The 24,560-nt window shown below is 37.9% G+C and overlaps 1 protein-coding gene across 3 annotated transcripts in view; it reads right to left on the bottom strand.

Annotated features, from left to right (window-relative positions):
- CTNNA3 (catenin alpha 3) overlaps window positions 1-24,560 on the bottom strand; it is a 1,968,199-nt gene that overhangs the window by 1,858,761 nt on the left and 84,878 nt on the right. For all 3 annotated transcript variants that reach the window (XM_072628816.1, XM_072628814.1, XM_072628812.1), the window contains exon 4: window positions 2,694-2,860. In XM_072628816.1, the coding sequence (XP_072484917.1) occupies window positions 2,694-2,860 (167 nt within the window). The remainder of the gene's footprint in view (window positions 1-2,693; window positions 2,861-24,560) is intronic.

Here is a 24,560-nt window from a genome sequence, read left to right as displayed (position 1 = left end):
CAATGGACCACATAGAATTCAAAGATTCCACGAGACAACAAGAAATAATAGAATAAAATCAAAAGATTGGAAAATAGAAGGTAATATAAAGTATTTACCATAAAAAAAAATTGACCTGGAAGAGAATTCAGGAAGAAATAATTCTCAAATTCTTGGATTTCCAAAAAGCCATGAACAAAAACAAAACTGTTTCCATATTTCAAGAAATTGTAAATGAAAAGCACCCAAATTTGAGAGTACCACAAAGCAAAGTGAAAATCAGAAGACTACACAAGTCACCTAGTAGAAAGAAGAGTAGGCGGTACAGGCATCAGCTGAACCTCACTCTCTTCTAAACCATACAAAAATAGGTTGAACATATAAACATACAGAGCTGAATGTAGTAATTCGTGTAACTTAATAGGGAAATCTGTTGGGACAGGAAAACAGGAACACGTTTAAGAGAGAGGGTAGAATCACAGAGAGAACAATCACAAGCCAAACAAACTTTACCTTCAAAGGATAGATCATAAAAAGAGATATAAAAGGAAAGAAAAAATTTAAGAACCAATGATCAGTCAGGGTAAAGAAAGGATGGGCAGTGGATGTAGATGGGCAGTAGATGGGCAGTGGAGTAGAACCAGATCATTTTCATTTCAAATCACTAGCATTATCCACTTTCCTTCTCTTTCATCTTCTTTGTAAAGAGAAAAGCAGGGAGCAAAGAAAGGAAAAAGTTTAAAAGGATAAAATGGAGAAAGAGATAAAAATCGCAATCTTCACCATGGACACACTGCTGAGAGGCCACATAGAAGATAACCACAAAGCCAGGAAGACCTAGGTTCAAGTCAATTATGTCACTTCCTGGCTGCATGACCTTGGCCAAGTGACTTAACCTCTTGGCGCTCTAGGCAGTTCTAAAATAATAAAGGCACAGAGGAAGTGTCAGTTTGCTTTAGTAAAGGGAGTGTTCTTATCTGGGAATTCTCTATAACATTAAGATCATAGGTCCTATCTTGATCCTCAACTGTGAACATGAATGGGATGAGTTCATCAGAAAAACAGAAGTTAACAGAATGGATCAGAAGGGAGACTCCTAACATTATGTTGCTTACAAAAACATACTTGAAGCATAAAAACTCAGAGTTAAAATGAAGGCCTAGAGCAGAATATATTATACTTCAGGTCAACTTGGAAAACCATGGAAAGCACTCATGATTTCAGACAAGGAAACAACAAAAAAAAATTGACATGGTTAAAATAGATAAATAGAAATTGCAGTTTGCTTAAAATTAATGAAATGACATCAACATTTAATATATATGCCCCAAATGGCATAGCATCCAAGGACTTAAAGAGAAAACTTATTGAATTACATGGATAAACAGATAGCAAAACTGAAAAGAACAATTTACATTTATACTTTTCTTGGATTGATGGTTCTAGAGAATTTAATATTAGCAGAACTTTCTAAAGCAAGGCAACCCCCCCCAAGCTTGTCCTGTGGTCTTCTTCTCAAAATCATCTGTCAAAGTTTGGGGTGTAGGAGTGGTTTGGAGGAGGAAATGAAAGGAAGAGGATACACACCATCTGTTACAGTCACAAGAAGTATTATCCATGTAGGGTTTAATTACACTTCAAGGAACTGTGATTTCATCAGTGTGGGAAGGGCTCTCCACCAATACAGAACCAGGCCCTTCTCTAACTTGGTAGATGAGAGTTGTTGTTGTGATGGAATAGATCCCTTGGCCAGCCTGGTCATGAGCTTCTTCAAACTTAACTGGGCTGTTTCTCAGGTGACTATCATAAAAGCCCACATCACACTCCATCACCAGATTTTGCCTTGTCAAAGCCTTTATAGCTTTGGAGATCCTGACAAAGTTCATGTCCCACTGGCACGACTTTGGAAACCAATGGGTCACCTTGATGTTAGGATGAGGCACTGGAGGAGGAACATAATGTAATGTGTACAAATGTACATACAAATGTACAAATGTACATACACACACACACACACAATGTAGAACCTTCTCCTAGCTATTTTTAATCAACCTACCATGAATCTTTTTTAGTTTTCTGTTGGATCTTTGACTGATTCCTGTTTAAACACTTTCCCCATTTCTGACATTCCATCTACCATCTCCTTGCTTTTGAGTGAATACCACCCCTTCCCCATGCCTGGAATGCACTCCTTCCCTTTTGTCTGGGAAGACCCCTAGCTTCCTAAAAACCACTGCTCAGATGTTGTCACATACACAAAACCTTTCCTATTCTAGCCACTGTCCCAGCAATTCACTGTCACTAGCAATTCCTTCTCCTTGCAATTTCTTTGCATTACCTTGAACATACTTCTGTATTTTATATTATTTACAGGTATACATGATGAATCCCAATGCTGCATGCTATGTTGTATTCCCCTTCCCAGTAAAATGTAAACTCCTCAAGGGTAAGCAATTCATGTTTTTCTTTGTATCCCCAGAGCCTACATAGGAGCTACTTCACAGAAGTTTAATAAATTGGCTGTTGGATTGGCTTGAATGTCCATGAACCAAGAGAGCCAGTCACCAATAACATTTGCAAATTTAGAGTGACGCACTAGCTGAGACGGTGTCTACAAGATTTCCCACTGAGCAGCACAGTCCAGAGAACACTATCCCTATGCCACTCTAGAAGTTAGAGGAAGACAATCTTGCCATCATATAGCTTCTACTTACAGTAGACACATGCTGCAGGAGGCACATAACATCAATCATGTCAGCCAAGATGAGCAGCCTGGTGACAGCAGCCAACAAGGCACGGGCAGCCTGAACCACAGCCTCCCTCTTGGGCAGATAACAGGGATCATCTGTAAATGTTTCAGCTGATACCTTCAGAGCTTCACCTGAAAAAGAGACCCAGCAAAACAATTCAGTTAAAGAGAAACATGACCTATTTAAATCTAAATATTCATGCTGGGACTGTCCTTGTTAACAAAGAACTGGAAACAGAGTGGGTCCATTTAGATAGGGGAATGACTTTCCCATGGCACAGAAAAGTAGTGGAAGATCATTATGTCATAAGAAATGAATAATATGAGGTGTTCAGAAAAACAAGAGAAAATGTAAGAACTGATGCAAAAGGGGAAAGTAAGTGAACTAGAAAATGAATAGACACAGAAAATGAATGACAATATAAGTGAAAAGAATAGTAAACTAAAGTTGAATATTCTGTCTTTGGAATGACTAATTTTGGCCCCAGAAATTGGAAGAAGAAACACAAATCCTTCTTTTCACTAGACCATGGGAACTTGTGGGTATAAAGTGTCATATATGTGGCCAGATGTGATTGCTGAACTGTTTTTACCTAAATACTTTTTTTTCCATTGCTTTGTTACAAAGAAAGGCTCATGGGTATGAGTAAGGGAATATATTCAAATATATCCAAAAGTGATAAAATAAAAAAAAAGTATGAATTAAAAATTTGTAACTATTTTTAAATCAATCACACATTTAAGGAGAGTTGATCAGAGGAGTTAAGCACTTGCCCTCAGGTGGAAATCGGTATCCCCAAAAGATTCCTGAAACAGTTAAGTGGCATAGTGGATAAAGCGGTGAGTCTGGAGACAGGAATCTCTGAGTTCCACTCTGGCCTCATATGCTTATTAGCTGCGTGGCACTGGAGAAGTCACTTAACTTTGTCTGACTCCATTTCCCCATCCATAAAATGGGGATAATAAAAGGACCTACCTCCAAGGATTGTTTTGAGGAGCAACTGAGATAATTTTTGTAAAGAACTTTGCAAAATATTAAAGTGCTATAAAAATTAGCTATTGGTACCATTCTTAATATTACTGAATGTTATTGTTACCAGTACTGTTGTTGCTGCTACTACCACCTCACCACCACTACTACTACTTCTACTTCTATTTCTACTACTATTACTACTACTACTACTACTACTACTACTACTACTACTACTACTACTACTACTACCACTGATGATGATGATGATGATCCAAAATGGAAAACCCAAATGAGTGGGGTTTGATAGAGAAGTCAATCTCCCACCATTGGCTGAAAAAATCAGCCAATCAAGCTTTCTTTCTCAAAAAAGAGAAGCACTTGGTGTTTGTAGGCCATCAAACAATCCCTTTCCCATGGACCTAGAATCTATATGAATGCTAGACAAACTGTCCAGACTCAGGTTCTAGAGTGAAAGTCTGGATCTAACAAATAGTAAGAACAATTAAGCACATGTAGTAAAACTGCAAAGGCATGTTGGTCTTCCAAAAATAATTAGACACATGGGACTCATTAAAATTCAACTCGTTATAAGCCCTTAATATGAAAGCATGGTCCAAATCTCCATAGGCTTTAGGCTCAAATGAACTAGATCTAATCCTAATGGTTAATCTCAAGAGAATCATTTTCTATTTTGCCTCTTTTCCCTGACCTAGAGTTACTTCAGGAAAATCACTAAATTTAGCTTATATTTGGTTTTTGCCTAGGTTTTTCCAAATGTGGGTAAAAGGGACCAAGGTCACAATGCATATGAGTAGAACAGCCTTTATTTCACCAAAGAAAACAATGCAAAAGTTGCACAGGATTCACAGGAACTCACAAATATCTATAGAAACCCCAAATACTCAAAATGCTCATTAGCTCCTTACAGAAGGGAACTGAAGCTAACGTTGCCTAGTGGCCACTCTGATAATCTGTTGAATCCCTAGCCAATTTCTCTTACACTTGTAGAATCCCTATCTGATTTGGATTCCTATACTATCCTTCTATCAAGGCAAAAATATCTTGCCAATTGAGCAATCCCCTCTAATCCTAACCTTCATCATCCAAATAACTTGCTAGCTTTATTCTCTTCATTGAATAATGCTCAGGAATTAGGTGGACAATTTTCTTCTTTCTCCAAATAACTCTGAATCAGGAAATCCCTTGCTCTAGAAAATATGACCACCCAACTCTTGAATTTGGGTACTCCTGAACTTGAGGTCACATTTGAGGCTACCCCCAAGGATAAGACTTCATTCACAAACTTAGTGGACAGGCACATACCTGTTTCTTCTAAGAGATTCTAAAGGAAATCTCTCATTGCCCCCAGTTACTAACATCTCTTGAGCTAGGAAAATCTATTCTCAGGATCTCTTCTCTCAAGATATGTTCAAGAATATGTGACTCCCCCTTTCTTTTGCCTCAATATCCCATTTCCAGATCCCAAGTGGGGAGGAATAAGAGGGAGGACATCCCTTCCTACATTCCTTCACCCTACCCAATACCAGTGTTTCCTTTTCATTAACATCCAATGAAACTACAAGCAGCATGAGATTGTTAACTCCCATTGGACATGAAAGATTTCAACTGAAAGCCATCTTGTTTACAAAATATGGCAAATACCTTACATGAGAAGACCTTCCAATCCCATATGTTATAAAAAATGGTCCTTCTGTAAGTCAAGAACATGGCAGCTCCCTCATCAAAGTTTAACATCAAGAGAATTCTCTCATGGTACTCTCTTATAGAGCCTACATCTGACACTTGGTTGCCCCCAAAAAAGTTTTACTATTGTAGAAAATGCCCCATATCTTCTTCAAATGATAAACATTTTATTTTCATATTCTTTGGTATTAAGAAAATTAAAATTTTGACTTCTATCTTATTTACAAAAGAATGAAGAAAATTTAAACTGTTAAATCTATTTAGTCCACAAATGACATCCCAGATTTGGGGTACTGTGAATAATGGAAACAATAAAATTTCGTATAATGATCAAATTCTTGAAAATATTTCAGTTCCTCAACATAGCACATCATAGTTAGATATAACAATGAATTTTTAGGCCATGCCCATATAAGGTTCAGTTAAAGGAACTGTGAATGCTTAATCTAGAGAAGACTGGGGAGCTGCACAGTGTTCTGTTTAAGTATCTAAAGAGTTATTTTAAGGAAGAGTGATTTTTAAATTACTGGTCTTGGAAAGGGGAAGACCTATGTTTGATTCTTGCCTCAAATACTTTCTATTTATGTAACCCTGGGCAGGTCACAGTTCTTTATCTATAAAACTGGAACAATAACAATACCTACCACTCATAGTCAGGAAGAAATGAGATAATATGCATAATAAAACACTTTTAAAACCTTAAAATATTGTTTGTCATCATCATTAGTAATCATTGTTGCTTACTGTGTCTTAGCCCCAGAGACTAGGACCAGAAGCATTATGTAAATATTGCAGAAAGATAAATTTATGCTTGATATCAAGAAAATCTTTCTTACAGTTAGAGCTGTCCAAAGTAGAAGGTACTGATTGTGAGGGATAGTGAGTTTTCCCTCCATGGGTGTCTTCCAGCAGAGACTTAGATATTACAGAGAGAATTCTCAGTCCATTGTGGTTTGGATTGAATCATTTTTGTAATCTATCCCACCACCCCCTTGTGGAAGTAAGGTTGGGTTTATTTTATTTGCCTTTGGAGGGGAAAACTGAGGGAAATGGCATGAACATCCAGAGAGGTAGATTTCAGGTTAATTAGAAGGAAATTTTTCCTATTAAATGGGCTGCCTCAGTAGACAGTGGCATCCTTATCCCTGGAAGTCTTCAGATAAAAACTTGGGTGACCATTGTTGAGAATGCTGCAGAGGAGAATTCTTTGCTAAGCGCAGCTGGAATAAAAGTGCCTTCCCAATTCTCTGCTTCTCTATTTGTGTCATGAGGACTAGACCTAAGAATTGCTTCACAGCCCTAAACAGTATGACATACAACCCTTTTGGAACATGCATGCTGAGAGCTCACAATCATATCCTCTTTATAGGCTGTGGTACCACTGAGCTCTTATAGTCACTTGGGTCATAATTCTACCCACACCATAGAAGTTGAAACTATGTACCAACTAACCAGGTGAAAATAATATTTCCAAACCATCCAAGGCTTCACTCTGCCAAGCAAAAGATGAGTGTTTTCTTCTTAGTGGGGCCACAAATGAATTGAAAACATGGAAGAAAAAGGTGCACTGATTCTCTGTCAAAAGTCTAAAGACTAGGGGTACTCAATAATATCCAAAAATAAACCTGAGAATTTCCCTCACCAATAGACAGGAAACACTTAAAAAGTTATCTCCCAATAGCTAGGACAAAACTGCAAGGTAAAATATTCTAAATTTGGAGCCTTAGAGAGAAAAACTGTTAATTTCTCTATGTGTGGGAGTTAAAAGAAGCCAAGGCTAATGCTAAAAAATAAAAGTATCTTATATAGGCATGGGTCTAAAGTCATCCAAAGGATGGTAAAGTTGGGTTTGGTGAGTATGAGCATGCTATGAAGAACTATGCAAGAAGAACAGGGTAAATGATGTCATCAGAAAGATGTCACCTGAAGAAATGGGCTCATCATACTCTTGCGGTAGCAAGAGTGAGAAGTCATTGATGGACAACCCATGTGTTCCATGGGTATCCATATAGCCTAAAGAGACAGGCAACATGTGCCCCAGCACACTGGGTGAACCTCTCATGTCATTTTTACAGGAAGATTTACAAAAGTTACCCACGTTTGATAGTTAGAGATGGTTTGGTATCTATATCATTAGAAGGGACTTGCACATTCATTAAAAAGTACAAATTCATAAAAATATCCAAATATAAGAACGTTCATTACTGAAAAGCGATGAACACAGAGCAGTTCAGGTGATTCATATCATAGAAGCAGTTTCCTCTCTGTAATTCATTAGAATGAAAGCTCCTTGGGGACAAGCACTATTTGTTTGGGTTTTTTGTCTTTGTATCTCGAGGACTTAGCACAAAGCCTGATACACAAGTGCTTGTTGATTGATTGATTTTAGTTCTGAAGAGCAGCAAATGAATATCACATTTATTAACTATGAAACTAAACACCAAATGTTCCTTCTACCTAAAAAATTAGCATACATTAGCATATATAAAATTAACTAAAATTAGCCAAAAAGCAGACCTTACTATTTAATAAATACTGTCCTGTACTGTAGGTAATAAGTAGATTTTTTTTCAATATAATGGTTTGTTTTTCAAAACTGACTTTTTTTTTCTTTATATTGGGACTTGATCTCTGGCAGGGAGAAAACAGGGATGTATTAGGAAATATAGGTGATATAAAAATAAAATATATCAATGAAATTTACATTTTAAAGACATCAAAAGTGGATAAGGTAGATAAAATAGATGATAGATTAGATAGATGGATAGATAGATAGATAGATAGATAGATAGATAGATAGATAGATAGATAGATAGATGGACACTGTCCTATCATTGATTAGTAATTTTATAACTAAATGAATGGGAACACCAGGTTAAAAACATAAAACTAAAAATAATTATGGTCTTCCTTCTCCCAGCCTAAGAGCATTTTCCTGAAATATATGTTCAAAAATGTCTCTTCTACTGGACACCTTTCATGCTTTTCCTGTAAAAGAGATTTTCATTGATGCCAAATTTTTCAGCATCATGAATAAGCACTTATCACACAGCTAATCAAGTAAGGTGGCAAGCTGGGCATTCTACTGAGAGACTTATAAAACATGTAGGCAGCATTATGGTAAAATAAAAAGAGTTCTGACCTTGGAGCCAGGGGAGCTTAGGGTTCAAATCCTATCTCTGCTAGTTACCTCTCAGTGCTCTAGAGAATTCTGTAAGTGTATAAACTACAGAAAAAAGTACCAACCTGCCTTGGTAGAGGAAGTTTCCTCCCCCCAGGAGTTTCCTATACCAATGAAATCACAAGCCCAGTGCCAGATCCAATAACCCCAGGGATGTCAGAAGGGTCATTGTCATCATTAGCAGAATAATAGTAATGGTAGCACCAGCCTCACAGAAGCTTTGGGAAGAGAGCATTACAGAAATGCAGCCTGTCATTTTTATTATAGTTTCCAACAATGAGAACATCTGTTCGACAAAAAAAAAAAACAACCTGATACATGCAAGCATAATTCAATTATACTACCAAAAAGCAAGGCATTCATGGGTGTCTGTTTTTATTCCTGGAGTGTTTTGCACAATAAATTTATAGCATTTTAAAATAATTTAAACACAAAACCAAATTATTTTAAATCAAGTTAAAATTCAACAATACTATGAAATTTCAGATTTAAAATGCTACAAAATATTAGAATAAAAAAAGTTTAAAGAACTAACAAGATAAAAAATATTTTCATGAAATTCCTTGGGGAGGAGAAATAAAATTTATAGAGCACTGGATTCAAAGTCGGAAAGGCTTAGTATATAAGCCTTAGAGGGATTGAGATCTGTACTTGTGGAAGGAGTTTTCCTACAGGAAGTTCTCTTTTAATTTTTTTTCTTTTGGTCCTGACCTGTAATTCCATCAATATAGGGAACTACTAGCTCCATCAATGCAGAGCTCCAAGCTATCTATAGCTCAGAGTCTTAGAAAGCTGCTTGGATGTACTAAAAAGTTGAATGACTTGCTCAGGGTCACACAACCAGTAAGTGTCTGAGGCAGACTCCAAGATCAGACCATGCCATGCTACCAAAAATCAGAGATCCTTATCTTTATTGCTCACGAATCTAATAAATTTTTATATTTAAATGAAGCACAACTTTTTTAAATATTGTATCTCCTTATTTCCCCCAGGATAGAAATGAAGGAGCTATATGGAAGTTTTAACCTAGTTCTTTTTTCTGACCTGTGTGACCCTCCTTTGACCATGTGATGCTTCCTTCTCAACTCCTGGGGGCTCACCATATTAATTAATGCCAGTATAAGCACCTGATCAATTTAGCCCACTGCATCTCAGAACTCCTGAGCTCAAGAGATCCACCATTCTCAATATCCCCAATAGCTAGGATCATAAGCAGGTACCACCACATCCAGTCCACTAAGCTTTTCCATTTTCAGGTAGTACAAACATTATGAGATGGGATATTTTGCTTCTGCTTTAAGATTATAGCCCCTGCAACATTAACTCCAAATATTGCAAGTGACAGTCTTTTAAAGTTATTTACACTAAAACAGAGTGATAATAGCACACAGCAATTTACATTGTAAAACAAACAATAAAAGGATGCTAATATAGATTTATGGTTCAATTATCTGTTAAAGCTTTGTATTGAAATAGCTGTCCATAAATGTTCTCCTTTGAATTCATCTCTGAGTGATGATGAGTACAATTGACTGGAATGTCATGAATAAATGTGCCTTTTAGGATTATTTCTGATGCAAATCTTTGTTTGGGTAGAGGGTAATCAGTTATGACATCTGCCTGCATTGGATACTAATCTTGTACTTTCTGGTATCTCTTTCTGAAATTGGAGAAAATACAGGTATTCATACCTCTCCAGTAAGACTCTACTGAGCTAGCAAAAACTGGAATTTGTATCCTTGATTTTCCAAGAGCACTAAGGGAATTCCATTACAGGGAAACAAGGAGGGCAGGAAAGGAGTCTAGAGTTGGTCTAAGATTTATAGCCCCTATTCTCTTTCCTTCTTGGAAAATCAGGACATTTGCCTTCTTATCATGATATCTCTCCCATGTTCCATGGCATTTCAAATATCACTAATAGACCACACAGTTAATTCAGTACCTCCAATATAAAATTCATCTGGGTCTGGTGACTTGAATTAAAGAGTAACTATTTGCTTCTTTTGGAAATCAACTACCCATTAGCCATTTTTACTTGGTCATTTCAAGAAACAAAAGGAAAATTGAGAATTTCTACCTTCTTTCTATTAACAGTTGACAATATCTCATATACCCCAAACAAAGGTCTTGTCCATATTTTATCCTCCTATTTTCCCAGATATAACTTTTTAAAAATCCTTTTGTTGTCCTTAATTTCCTTCTTAATCTTGGATCATTCTGAATTTTAACACTTGTGACACTACCTTTCTTAAGACCATGCTAGAATATCATATTTCTTCCCTGTTACCTAGCCTAACTCCTTCCTCTTACACATTTTTTAATCTAAGTGAGAAAGTTCCCTATGCATCCACATCAGTCTCTTCAAATAATACTCTTTTTTTCCTTCTCCAACAGAATTATTTGCACTTATGTCTTCAGAGTTTCATTCCTGTGCACCTGACATCCCTCCCTGTAGAATTTTTGTTCATGGGATTTTACTAAGACTTCCTCTGAACCCTTTGAAATTTGCTCTCCCAAATTCCAAGGTACACATTAGGCTATACCTGGATTTCCTTTCCTCTCTCACAAACTCTAGGAGAGAGGGGTCATTCACCCCTAAGGTTTCCATCATTTCCATCCATCAATTAGTCCCTCCTGTTAGTGGAAATCAAATTCAGAAATCAAAACCTCCCTTGTTGGCTCATTCACCTTTTGAAGTGTGGAGTTATCAAGTAGGCAAGTGAAATTAGTGACTGCTCAGCTTTTAGCAGAGAGAGAATAACAGCAAATGTACAGATAATAAAAGTCCTGCCCCATCACTACAACTTGATATCCTGGAATATCTATTTTCTTGGTTGAAATGTAATGGTAAAAAAGCAGCAATCTCTGTCAATAGTGAAGACTAGAACATCAAACTTTCTCCATGCTAACCTTATCAACAGCCAATAGATAAAAGAAAAAGTGTGATCACTTGCATTTGAAGGGATGATTTTTCCTTTTCAAATCAACTTGATTCAATAAACATTTACTAAGTGCTTACTATGCATCAGGCATTGTGCTAAGTGCTGGGGATACAAATAAGAAAGACAGTCCCTGACTTCATGGAGCTTAATATCTAATGGAGGAGTGAAGATAACACACAAAGGGAAGCTGAACAGGAAAGGGTGTCTCCAGCATGAGAAGAGGCAATGACTCTTGAAAATTGGAGTTACCAGGAAATTTGTGAGCCTTCTATAAAGGAAGGCTTTGGGAGGAGTTTACTATCCTCCAGTCCTCCAGAGGGGAGAGTCAAATGAAGGTGACTTAAGCAAGTGTAGAATATCAAAACCTGTCATTATTTGTAGTGATGGGATTTCACTTTGCTTGAATGAAGGAGACAGATACAGAGACAAAGGAAGAGACAGGGTGCCAGGCAGCAAGATTTCTATGTGGGTAAGCCATATATGATCTAGGAGATTTCTTCATCCTGGGGGACTTTCCCGTGTCTCTTTGTTTCTCTGTTTTGTGTATTCCTTAAGGAAAATCTTGTGTGTCAGGCTGTGTTATGAGTTACCAAAGGTCTTAAGATGAGAAAAATATGAAGAGGTTTGGTTGTAATAAATCTATATCATACAATCAATAATTCTCACATCCTTTGCAATACCTTCTGAACCCTTCCCTATTCTCTCCTGTAAGTCTGTGTTAGCAGTGCCAAGACCTTGACAGCCAGAGGTTGTGAGGATCAGACATACAGAGCTAAAATACATTTAATCCTCGTAACTGCTAAGTGGTGGCTGGGAGGGAAGCAAGATAGTCCTCATGAAATACATACATACACATTCCCATAGAATTCTTTCTTCACTCCCTCATGTCTATATTTCCCATGCCCTAGTTTGTTATTCAAACATTCAGTATGTCATCACCACATATCCTATGCCTGCTCTAAATAATGCCTATGCTGCTCTGTGTTGTGTATTATATGCTCTCCATTGTGGGTATTTTTCAGATGTGATATTTCATACATGTAGCCACATATACACATTTTATTTGGTTGGTGCCAACACATATCAATAAGTTTGAATCCATAACACTATTATTAACAATGATATTGCCAATAAAAATGTAATATTCAAATAAACAACAATGGATAGCTATACAATAATAGCTTCTATCTCTACACAACTTTTTAACACAGGATTTTTTACATCTCATCAACAATGCACATAAACAACAGTGAAATTTTTTCCACAGCCTGGCTCCAATCTACCTTTCCAGACTAATTGCACAGTACCCTTTCACGCACACAGTAACCCAAAGTCACTTAATCTTTCTGAACCCCATTTTCTCATCTGTTAAGTGGGTTTGAGAGAACCTAGGCCATAGGGCTGTACAGAAGCTCAGATGATACAATGTACATAAAGTGCTTCGCAAATGTTAAAGCTATCGAAATGCCATTTATCTTTATTTAACACACTTTAACAAAGCATCACTATCTCATTGAGTTCTTATCATGATTTTATGTTACAGGCACTATAAACACTCTCAATCCCATTTTTTAGATGAGGAAGTAGAGGCTTGGGGAGACATTGGCTATTGCCCCTCTTTAGGAGATGGGGAAACCGAGGCTTAAGGAAAAGTAAATGGCAGAATTTGGACTTAAACCCAGGTTTTATGACTATTCATTTTTTTCCTCTACTGTTGGTACAGATAACTTCTTTGTTTAAAATTTTCACTTTTCCGTTAGTTACTCTGGCATCACATAAACGTCACTCCCAACCCTCAACTAAATTTCTGTCATATTAAAAAAACTACCAAATAAGCTACTTTTACCAACAGAAGTATATATATATATATATATATATATATATATATATATATATATATATATATATATATATATATGTATATGTCTACATACCTGTGGCCAAAGGAGTATATTAATAAAAAGTCCTTTTGTGAAGCCTTTTTATGGCCAACTATATGAGACACCAGAGTATTAAATCAAGAAGACTTTTTGATAATGCTCTCTAGATAGCTCAATTTATGGCTATCACAAAAATTAATGAGCATTTGGATTTTATTTTATGAATACAAATTTCTTAATGCATTACTAACAACGTAAATATGAAGTTGAGATGAGGCGAATGTGAATGCCCTTTCCAAATGCCCCCAGACCCGAACAAATGGACATCACGGCATTCCTAAACCATTTTTCTAATTGATATAATCAACAAACAAGCAAAGTGTAAATAAACAAAAACAGCTCTTTAGAGTTTATGCCCCTAATATGGAGTAGACTGACTGATGGGAATAAAACATCTCAAGATGAACTCTTTTACGCTTGTCTTTCAAGTGACCCCTTGCTAATAGGGATGTCAGCATACTATGCAAATATTATAATCTTGTATTGAATATGGGGATTTCATTATTCACTTCAATCTTTAGCATCCATTCTCTCTGGTCTCTATCTCCCTCAACTCATTCTATGTATTTGACTTGTCTTTATTCTCATTTTCTAGCTTTCTGATTAAGGCATTAAAGGGCACATTTGGAATTTTTAAAAATCTCTTTTTGTCCCCTATCTCTAATTCCCCTATCACTTTCTCAAACTTAGACTATAACTTTGTCTCCAAGGCTAGAACTTTCTTCCCACATATTCCTACTTCCAAAATACCATCCCAATTCCGTGACCTTTACCACTCCTCAAGTTGACCATTATTCATGCCTTAATTACTTCTTACTTCATCATAATTCTTTTCTTCATAATTTTCCCAAATCTCTGAATTTCAGAGGCTACCGAATGATAATGCCTATAGACCCAGGGACATTAAAAAGAGAGTGAGTAGTTCCTTTTACTTTATAGACCTCACCACTCTACAAGGCTCCAGGACAGACAGCCCACTGAGACTACATCTTAGGCAGATGCTTCAGCTGAGCTCAAAATTGAACCAAAAAGCAGGCTGGAAGGCATCTGAGAAGTTGTTCAGTACCTTCAGTGACCCATAGTCACACCCTGCCACTAAAACCCACCATGACTTCAGTCTCCCAAAGATGAAAAGAATGAGAGCCAAGGAACACTCCAACCTGAGATGAATCAAAATTTCAGGCTGACAGGTAATAGGCAGGTCCCATGGTCTCCACCAAAATCCTCTCTTTGACATTGAAAGTCTTTTATCATCTGGGTGCACCCCATTTGTACAGGCTTATTGTATATTATTCCAGTCAAACTGTCCTCACTAGCTTTTCGCTTTAGATTGAGCATTCCTTGAAGGCAGGATTATTTTTGTCTTTCTTTGTATCCTATCACTTAGTATGTGACCTGACGTATATTGGGCACTTAATAAATGTTTCTTGACATGATTTGAGCCTGTATATGACTGTCTATCTCCCACCTCCATGCCTTTGCTATCCTCCATAAGTGAAATGCTCTCCTTCCTCAGGCTGAACTCAAAAGCCATCTTTTCTACAAGACTTTCTTCCCACACACACACCACAATTTTCAGTCCCCCCCCCTTAATGTTATTTTGCATATGTTCTGTACTTATTTATCTGTGTACATGTTGTTTCCCCCAAGAGAATGTAAATTTCTTGAAGGGAGAGACTTTTATTATTGTCTCTTTATTCCAAAAACCCCAAATAATGTCTGACAAATAAGGAAAGAGAAGGGACTGGCTCTTAGATTTCACTGATACAAGGGACTCTCAGGTGAGAAAATATCCTCTACCACTACAGACCAGCACCTTCTACGCAACTAAGCATCTTTGTTGTCTAGATCGCCAAAAGGTTAAGTGACTCCCCCAGGGTGACATGGACAGTATGTGTCAGAGATGGAACTTTTTGAATCCAGCCCTCTAACTACTATTACATGCTACCTCCCATAATAGATCTGACATCTGACATGTGCTTAATGTATGTTCAAAGAATGAATGAATGGTAGGTGTGAGCATATTGCTGGCAATGACTTGAACATAAGAAGAAACATAAGTTACCAACAAAACACATGACCAGTGGGCCACGTCACAATATTGAACAAGAAACCTATATGCAACCAAAACGTTGCTCTGTGTTTTTTAAAAAAAGATACTATAAAGAGATAGAGAACAGCATCCACTATCTTGGAGAGCACCTCAATATTGGATTTATGGAAAGAAGATACACAGCTGGAAAGGGGCAGCTAGGTAGTGCAGTGGATAGAGTGCCAGGCTTGGAGTCAGGGAGACATCTTTTTGAGTTCAAATCTAGCTTAGATGTTTATTAGCTGTGTGACCCTGTCCAAGTCACTTAACTCCATCTGCCTCCATTTTGTCCTCTGTAAAATGAGCTGGAGAAGGAAAGGCAAACCATTCCAGTATCTTTCCCAAGAAAACTCCAAATGGGGGTCACAAAAAGTTAAAAACAACTGAACTGACTGAATTGGAAGGACACATCTAAAACAGCATAGGAAAGTAAGCAGAGGGAGGTTGGAATCTGTGCTGGTGGAAGGAGTAAGACCACCAATCAGATGTGAGCTCATCTGAAGTGTGAGAGTGACTGCTTCTGTCTTCCAGTCTCTCCTTCCTATCTGTAACAAAAACTCTAGGTAATATCACACATTTGAGGTAAGAGGACCCAGTAAGAGGTCCAATTCTTCCCTATGTCACTTGCCATCTGTAAATCTCAGTTTCCCCATATGTAAAATGAGAGACTTAAAATAGATGACTTCTTCCCTTCTATTTCTAATCAATGATTCTATGTCCAACTGGCAAATTCTCCAATGCTCCACTTTAGGGAATTTCTACCTACACCTGAAAATCAGAGCCTTAGGCAGAGAGCCCCAGAGGAAATAAATTCATAAAGATCACAAAAGATCATAGCCTGGTAGGAAGACAGAGGAAACTACTGTCTTAAAGTGAAATGGAACCAAGAATATTTCTCACTTGCAAGGGAGGAGGTGGGAGAAGCCAAGTCTATGGTTTTATACAGGGTCTTCATCAATTCCTATGTTTTTCAAAAATTTAATTTTAACTTTTCTAACAGGTATTAAATATGGAGGAATGAATGAACAAACATTTTAAAGTGTTTCCAATGTGTCAGGCACTGTGCTAGGCAATGGGGATATAAATACAAAAGTCACGTAGTACCTGCCTTTAAGGAACTTGTATTCTAAAAGGGAGAAACAACATATACAGGACACTGGTGTCAAGGAAGAATGTTTCGGTGTGAGGAATCCCAGTGTTGGCAAGTGGAACCAGAGTGAAATCAATCAGTTGTCATGTTCTTTCCAGAAACATTGTTAGTATTAAACTGGATTACAGTTCTCAGAGGAAGAGGTAGAAATCTGGAGAAGATTGGGCAACCAATATGTCAGAGTTGTTGGAAAAGGGCCAGCTTAGTGAATATGGTAATATAGTAGTTAAGGTGAGTTTTCACTAATTCCCTCATTCATTCCCCAATCAAACTAGAGCCAGAGCAGAGTTCCCAAAGAGGATTAACTTTGGGAGAAGGAGAAGAGGAAATAAGGCATTCTCTCTGTAATGCTGTCCAGAGTGCCAATCCAGGTGAGGCCAAGCATGAAGGAAGCCTATTCTTTTTCTGCATTACTAGGCTCCCAGAGTTCCTATGGACCTTGGAAGCTGTCTGATCTAATCTACTGCTCCAAATCTGAATTCCTTCTACAGTAGCCCCAACAAATGGTCACCCTGCCTCTGTTTGAACATCCCAAGGTATTCTTGCTCCAGTAGAAATCATTTTAATTCTGCTGCCCACAGGACCCATCTCACTCTCACATCTACAGTAGCCATATTTTTACATGTCACAGGATATGAAAGAATCAATTGTGTAAAAACATGTAATACAATTCTCCTAAAATTTAAAGCATTTGTTTTTATATTAACATCAAGAGTTATTACAAAAGCACTTTATAAAATTTAAGATTCAGAGATGTGTTATTACAGATTATACCTACAACCTGTTATTAAAGTTTATTAATAATAAGTGCTGACATTTACTCAGTACTTTGCAAGTGGCAAAGGACTTTGACAGCATCTCATTCAAGTTTCACAAGCGGGTGTCACAGGAATTACCATCATCTTCACTTTACAGATGAGAAAACTATGCCTTAGAGAAGCATATTAACTAGACCAAGGACACACAACCAGTAACTGTAACAGGTGGGACTTGAACCCAGGTCTTTCTGAAATCAAATCCAGCACTCTATGCTGGCTCTCCCAAATATTGTGACTGATTTATATGGCCCTTTACCATTTGTAAAAAAGGCTTCAGAAAATCAATAGAACATCATAACAATTACAACTACCTCATTTTACAAATAATCAAACAAGTCTCTGGTAGGTTGAAAGACTTGCCTGGGGTCATACAGGTCATGTCCGAAAAAGGATTTAAACCCAGGTCTTTCTGACTTCAAATCTAACACTCTATTCACTAATCCTAGCTTCGGAAGGATTAGATTCAGTTCTATTCATTCATCTCAACAAGCATTTATTACATGACTGCAAGGGGCAGGCCACTGTGCATTCTCATCCTCAGGTTGCTCATATTATCTGAGAAATCCAAGGCAAACAAAGATACATAAACACAGGTTAATATGAGAGGGGCATAGAGACCTGGGGTGACCTATATAAGAAAAAGGAGCAAATGAGAACTCATATATATGAAAGTGCTTTGCAAACTTTAGAGCTCTACGTAAATGCTAGCTCTTATTATTATGTAAGATTTACTTTTTAAAATTTAAATATTTAAAAGATTTTTAAATATATTTTTAAAAATTTATTTAACTGATAAAAGATTTTTTAAAAGATATTTCTTTGGTAATCAAATCATGAAAAGGGATTCAAGCTCACCCATTTCTACATGTTATATGTGCATGTGGTCATGTGCACATATATGTAACCCTAAACATTTAACTAGTAATCCAGAAGAATGACTATTTATGCAGAGAGTTAAAGCAAATGCTCATCTCAATCTGACATGGTGGGTAAGAGTTCCAGACTTGGAGACAGGCAAGTCCTAAGTTCAAATCCTATCTCTGACAATATTACCATGAGTAAACTACTTTTCAGAGCTTCAGTTTCCTCATCTCTAAAATACAGATAATAATACCCACAGTACCACCTTCACAACTTGTTTCAGCAAGATGACTCACGTAAAGTACTTTGCAAAAGTAAAGTACTCTCTTCTGGGGAGTGGATGAGGTGTCCAATAAAATGAAAGAGGAGAGGAGACCATGGTAACTTTTAAAACTGAATCAAACTCCTGAAGACAATGCTTCTCCCTGGGAGCATCTACCATGTGACTAGGACACAAAGCTGGAGCTGCAAAAAGTTCTTAGCTGAACATACCCTAACTATGGTCTTCACAGAATTCCAGAAACCCAAAGTTCTTAGCATTAGGAGGGATCTCCATGGCCATCTGGTTCAACCTACACCTGGGTCCCCTCTAGAATCTCTTCAATTCCATGGTTCTTTCTTATGAACTTCCTGCTCAAATTACCTTAAATTTATTTTGCATATATTTTGTGTGTTTGCATATATGTATGTTATCTCCTCAAAGAAAATGTCAGGTCCATGGGGGCAGAGACCATTTCATTTTTGTCTTTTGATGCCCAGCACCTGGCCTGGCACCTGACATACAGTGTATGCTTAAGAAGTGCTTAATGATTAATTGATCTTCCCCAATCATGGTCATTTCTGTCTGAGAACCATTATGAGGGGAGATGTTTTTAGAATCCCAATGCTCCTGAGAAATTCAAAGCAACAAAGGCAGCTGATGTAAGTAGTGTACATTGGAAAGGGTGTTAGATTTAGAATAACTCAAAGGAACACAGAATGCTAATTCTGGAAATCCTAGAACTGGAAGGAACCTTAGAAGATATTAAGACCAACCCTCTTTTTTCATGAGGACTTTGAGGTCCAGCTTGGTCAATGACTTATCCAACATTATAGAAGTACAAACATCAAGGGATAGGATTTGAAACCAAGTCACCTGATTCCCGAGCTAGTGCTCTTTCTACTCTGTTTTTGTTAAGTCATTTTTCAGTTATATCCAACTCTTGGTGACCCCATTTGGGGTTTTCTTGACAAATATACTGGAATGGTTTGTCATTTCCTTCTCTAGTTCATTTTACAGATGAGGAAGCTGAGGCAAACAGGATTAAGTGACTTATCAGGGTCACACAGCTAGTAAGTTATCTAAGGCTAGAGTTGAACTCAAGTCTTCTGAACTCCGGGCCTGGTACTTTATCCACTGTGCCACCTCACTGTCTCTTTTCTGCTGTGTACTAGAGTTCAAATCCCAGTTCTGATACTAATTCTACCTGAGCAAAACCCCTCCTCACTGTGGACCTCAATCTTCTCATCTGTAAAATTGATGGAATTGGATTAGATGTCTAGCTCTAAATCTATGAACCTATGGTCCTACTTTCTGTGCATTCATATTTCAAAAAAGTCTTAAATGGCACCTTAAAAAATTCTCTGGTGGCTTCTGCAACTTGCTGGCTGGATCACTGACTGTTCTGCACCACCAAATATGCTCACATAGGCCAAAATGGATATTGCCTCTCAAAATGCCAAAGTTTTTTCCCTAAGAGCTGCAGTTTCCTTTTACATCCCAGCTTAGATTTATAGGGTTCACCTGAAAACCCCAGGCAACAAAGCCTGACTTATTCCTTCCCAGAGTGGAAGTTGGCATTCTATTTTTTGGCTTCAGTATTTCTCATATTGAGTAATGATAACCTTCCAGAAATTTACTGCTTTGCACAGTTAAGATGATCTCCTCATGTTAGCTCAACTCTCTCAACTAGCTCTCCAAACACTCCTACTGGGCATCCTAAAAGACAGCCCATTTGTCTTCTCTCCTCCATACATAACCTGTCAGACAACCTACTATGTGAGGCCAATGAGCTCTTCTCTATTGGAAGCCAATGAACTAGGGTCCCTGCCCCTGTAAAATAAATGTCCCTCCTTATATCGCTGTGTGAGTTTTGTGTTTCCCATAAGCACCAAGAGTTTAGTCACTAAGTGGGAGACTGGGTTTTGTTGTTGTTGGCATTGTTGTTTTCCTACAGGATCTTAGATCTAGCTCTAGAAGGGACTCCAGTGGTCCTCTAGACCAATGCTCTCATTTTGCAGATAAAGAAACTGAGTCCCTAGGCAGTCAGGCAACTTGTCCACGGTCACATGGAATTTAACTCCCAATCTAGCTCTCTTTTTTACTGTACCATGCTGCCCATATAGAGCTCACTAGATAAAAAGATCCTGTTGTGGTACTTCAACATGTCAGGCATGGATTATTGGTAACAGAGTAGTTTTAAGTTAATAAAGACACTGGTGGGTCAACACTTATTTGAGGCAGGTGATATGAGACCTCACTTTTATTTGGGGATAGGCAGAAATGAGGCAGGTGTGAGTGTTGGTGGAGGAATATCAACCCAAGATCATGAATTAACACCACTCCCAAAAAATGAAAATTGTGTTGGACCCAAAGAACACTGGAGACACACATGGTGGGCCTTGTAGACAGTACGATGTTATCAACAATGATTTGCATGCAAGAAGTACCATAAAGGATATCATCCAAGAAATGTATAATCAGAAAGGGAGGTGGGCCAATTATGGAGAAAGAGCTAGAAATTACTTAGGCTACATGACCTCTTAAGTCTCCTCCAGCTCTCAGTCTATGATTCTACAGTCTTGTGTTCCTAAGTTACTTTAAAAAAAAAAACCAGTGCAGGAGAGAAAGGCTTCCAAAGCATTAGGTAAATCCTCTGGAGGATTAGTGAGAGGATGCAGACAAGAATCACAATGAAGAAAAAAGAATCACAATGAACAGAAGGCATGAATGGAATGAGATCTGCACTATTGAGGGGTACATCCACACCAAAGAGATCCCCTATCCTTTGGTGAAGATTCTAGTCCATAATGAACCTAATCTTGTGAATCATGAAGTTTTAATAGTTCAATTGTTGGTGGCCAAAGGACTCTTCAAAAGCGGGAAGACATCATTCAGACAATTCTTTCTAGTGAAGGTAGAAACCAACACAATAGACCAAGTAGATACCATTGAATATAAAAGATAAGTTGGTCAAACCATGGAGGCCAAAGCACCAATGCAAAAGTGAGGAAATAATGGAAAAGTAAATGGCAAATTGAATCATACAAAGACCTAGACTGGAAGCAAAACTAGAGGCTATTTAGTCCAACCCCTTCCATTTACAGAGCAGGAAATTGGGGCACAAAGAGAAGGGCCTTGCCCAAAGACGCACAGGAAGTATCAGAGTCAGCACTTGAACCCACATCCTCTGCCACTAGATCTGGTCATTTTCTCCTCTACCAAGGAGCAAGAGAAGTGGAAATGGTTCCTTTTGTCTTCTTAAATGGAGGTTTGAGCCTTTAATGGAAGTAATAAAACTAATACAGTTTTCTTAGGGCTGCCTGGGAGACATGGGATGAATCCTAAATTAGGCATCAGGAGCACACATGGGGTCAAGTCCCATTTCTGGTACATATTGTGACTTTGGGCAAATAGTTTTGCAAGTTTCTTCACTAGTGAAATGAAGATAAAAATAGCTGCCCCTTCTCACACCCCAAGGGAGATAGAGTGGGGGTGATGGAGAAAACGCCAAGCTTAAAGTCAATTAGACCTGGATTCAAGTTCAGCTTCTCACACATATTGCCTTTGCATCCTTAATCAAATCACTCTCTCTGTCTCTTCACTTATAAAATGGTGATAATACTCACTACATATGTAAGCAAAGAAGAGGGATAAATAGAGACCGCCCTTAAACTAAGTTAGACATGGGTGCAAGGCACACAACTCTGGGCAAATCACTTACCCAAGTAACTCCATGAAACTATAAATTACAGGGGGAAGTTGCTTATCTGCACTGGCAAAAGGAGTTTTCTCACCAAAATTCCTCATACAAATAATATCACAGATCCAACCCCCAAAACACCTGTCCTATTGACTCATAGGATTATTGTAAGGATCATATTATACAATATATATTAAAGGGATCTGAAGAGTACAAAGCAATAAAAATTCAAAATATTATTTAATCAATATGGGCAGCTTCAAACTCCTGCACTAATCCAAAGAAATTCATATCCAAAACACTTTAAGTGATCAATCTATTGACTTTAGAGTAAGTGACATTAGATTCAGGACTTAAGGCCAATGTATGAAACCCTTTGGTCATCACAGAGATTTAGAGTAAGAAAAAATCCTCAGAAATAATCTTGCTCATCCCACCTATTCATTCGGAAGCTGAACCTGAGGCCAACCAAGCTGAGGTAAATTAGATCATGTCATACAAGTAAAAAGTGTCAAACATGCTCAGAACACGTCTTGAGAAGTTTTGTATTTAATGATTATTATGAAATGAATTTTAGCCTCAAATATCATTTTCATCGTATCAGTCACCTGTTCAAAGTCCTTCAGTGACTTCCTATTACCTTTAATGTAATACCCCAAGCATTTAGTAATCATTGGTCATCATGGGGTTCCCCAATGACCCTCCAATTTAATTTTGTATTAATATCTTATTTCTTAATTTCTAAGCTATTGAAAATGCCATACTCTTGAAAATTTTCTATTTAATGACTTTGCATTTGCCCGGGTGGAATGTCCTCTCCCTTCATCTCTGTCAATCCATAATCATCATATACTTTAATATTCAGATCTAAAAAGTTCTCCAAAAAAATCTTTCCTGATTAAATCTTCCCCAACTAGGACCATTCTTTCCTTCTTACGTTGTCATGGTACTATCAGTCCTCCAAGCCCATGTCACTCTGTATCCACAGGCAACCAAAAGGGAATCAATAGCTCTGAAACCATCATTTCTACATCCTGTAAAAAACAAAATTTGTTCTTCTAGCCTTTCCTCCCAGGAGGCAGCATGGTGCTGTAGACAGAAAACCCATCCTAGAGTCAGGAAAACCTAGTTCCAACTCCTAACCTCTGAGATATACTGGCTAGGTCAAATCACTTAACTTGATGCCTTTGGGTGATTTTCTAAGTGATAAATCAGTTGTGGTCCACACTGAGAGTTTCCCACATGGATAAAATCACAGGTCAGGACCTAACCTACAAAAAATAAGAGGCTTTCATCAAAGATTACTTTGCCAGCCTGATATTTATCCTGTGAGTATTACGCGATAGGAAGAGGAGGGCTAGCAACCAGGTCCTAGTCCTGGTTTGAGACTCAGACCCATTACCCAGCTGAAATTCTTTACCTCCACCTTGCATTGACCCACTCCCTCACCTTCTCACCTATACTCACTTAAACCACCCTCAAACCAATTCTTTCCTTCTCCAAATTCATTCAGGATGCTGTCCACACAATTGCTAATTCTCCTTCCTCATTCCCTCCATAGCTACTCCTAGGTCAAAGTCTCCATCTCTGATATAACCAACACCATCAATGAAATGATTATCTGCTCCTCTTAAACAGGCCCCTAGAATTTGGGGTAACAGTGACCCCTGAAGCCTCCAAGGCACAACTGTCCTTTTCCTCTTTGTCCCAGCTGAAGAAGACATGCATACAATGTACATACTGCCATTTTGTTATTCTGTCTATGATTTTGTAATTTCTCTCATGTTATTTCATCTTTTGTATCCCCAATTGTTTCACAAACTCCGTAAATATGAAGACTGGGTCTTTACTTTCCTTTTTCTCACCCTTAGCAACTTAGACAGAGGTCCCCTGCAAGTCAGGCTCTCACCAAATGACCTGGCTTCAGAATTAAGCTCCTAGAAGAGGATTTACTCTTCTTTTGGTCTTCGTGATTTCTAGGACATCTTACATTTTCAAGGTCATAGAACCAGTTATATTATTTCACTGACAAAAGAAATCCCCTTCACCAATACTGATCAGCAGCTTGTAGTCTCAAAAAGTTGACTGGGGAAATGAAAGGCTCAGTGATCTAATGAAAGGTCACTCTGCCACTTTGTGTCATAGGGGAGACCTGAACCCAGGTCTTCCTGACTCCAAGATGAGCTCGCTATACATTATGCTGTCACCT

The sequence above is a fragment of the Notamacropus eugenii genome, chromosome 1, assembly GCF_028372415.1.
Source record: "Notamacropus eugenii isolate mMacEug1 chromosome 1, mMacEug1.pri_v2, whole genome shotgun sequence".
Classification (NCBI taxonomy): domain Eukaryota; kingdom Metazoa; phylum Chordata; class Mammalia; order Diprotodontia; family Macropodidae; genus Notamacropus; species Notamacropus eugenii.
This window is presented reverse-complemented; position numbering and strand designations above follow the sequence as displayed.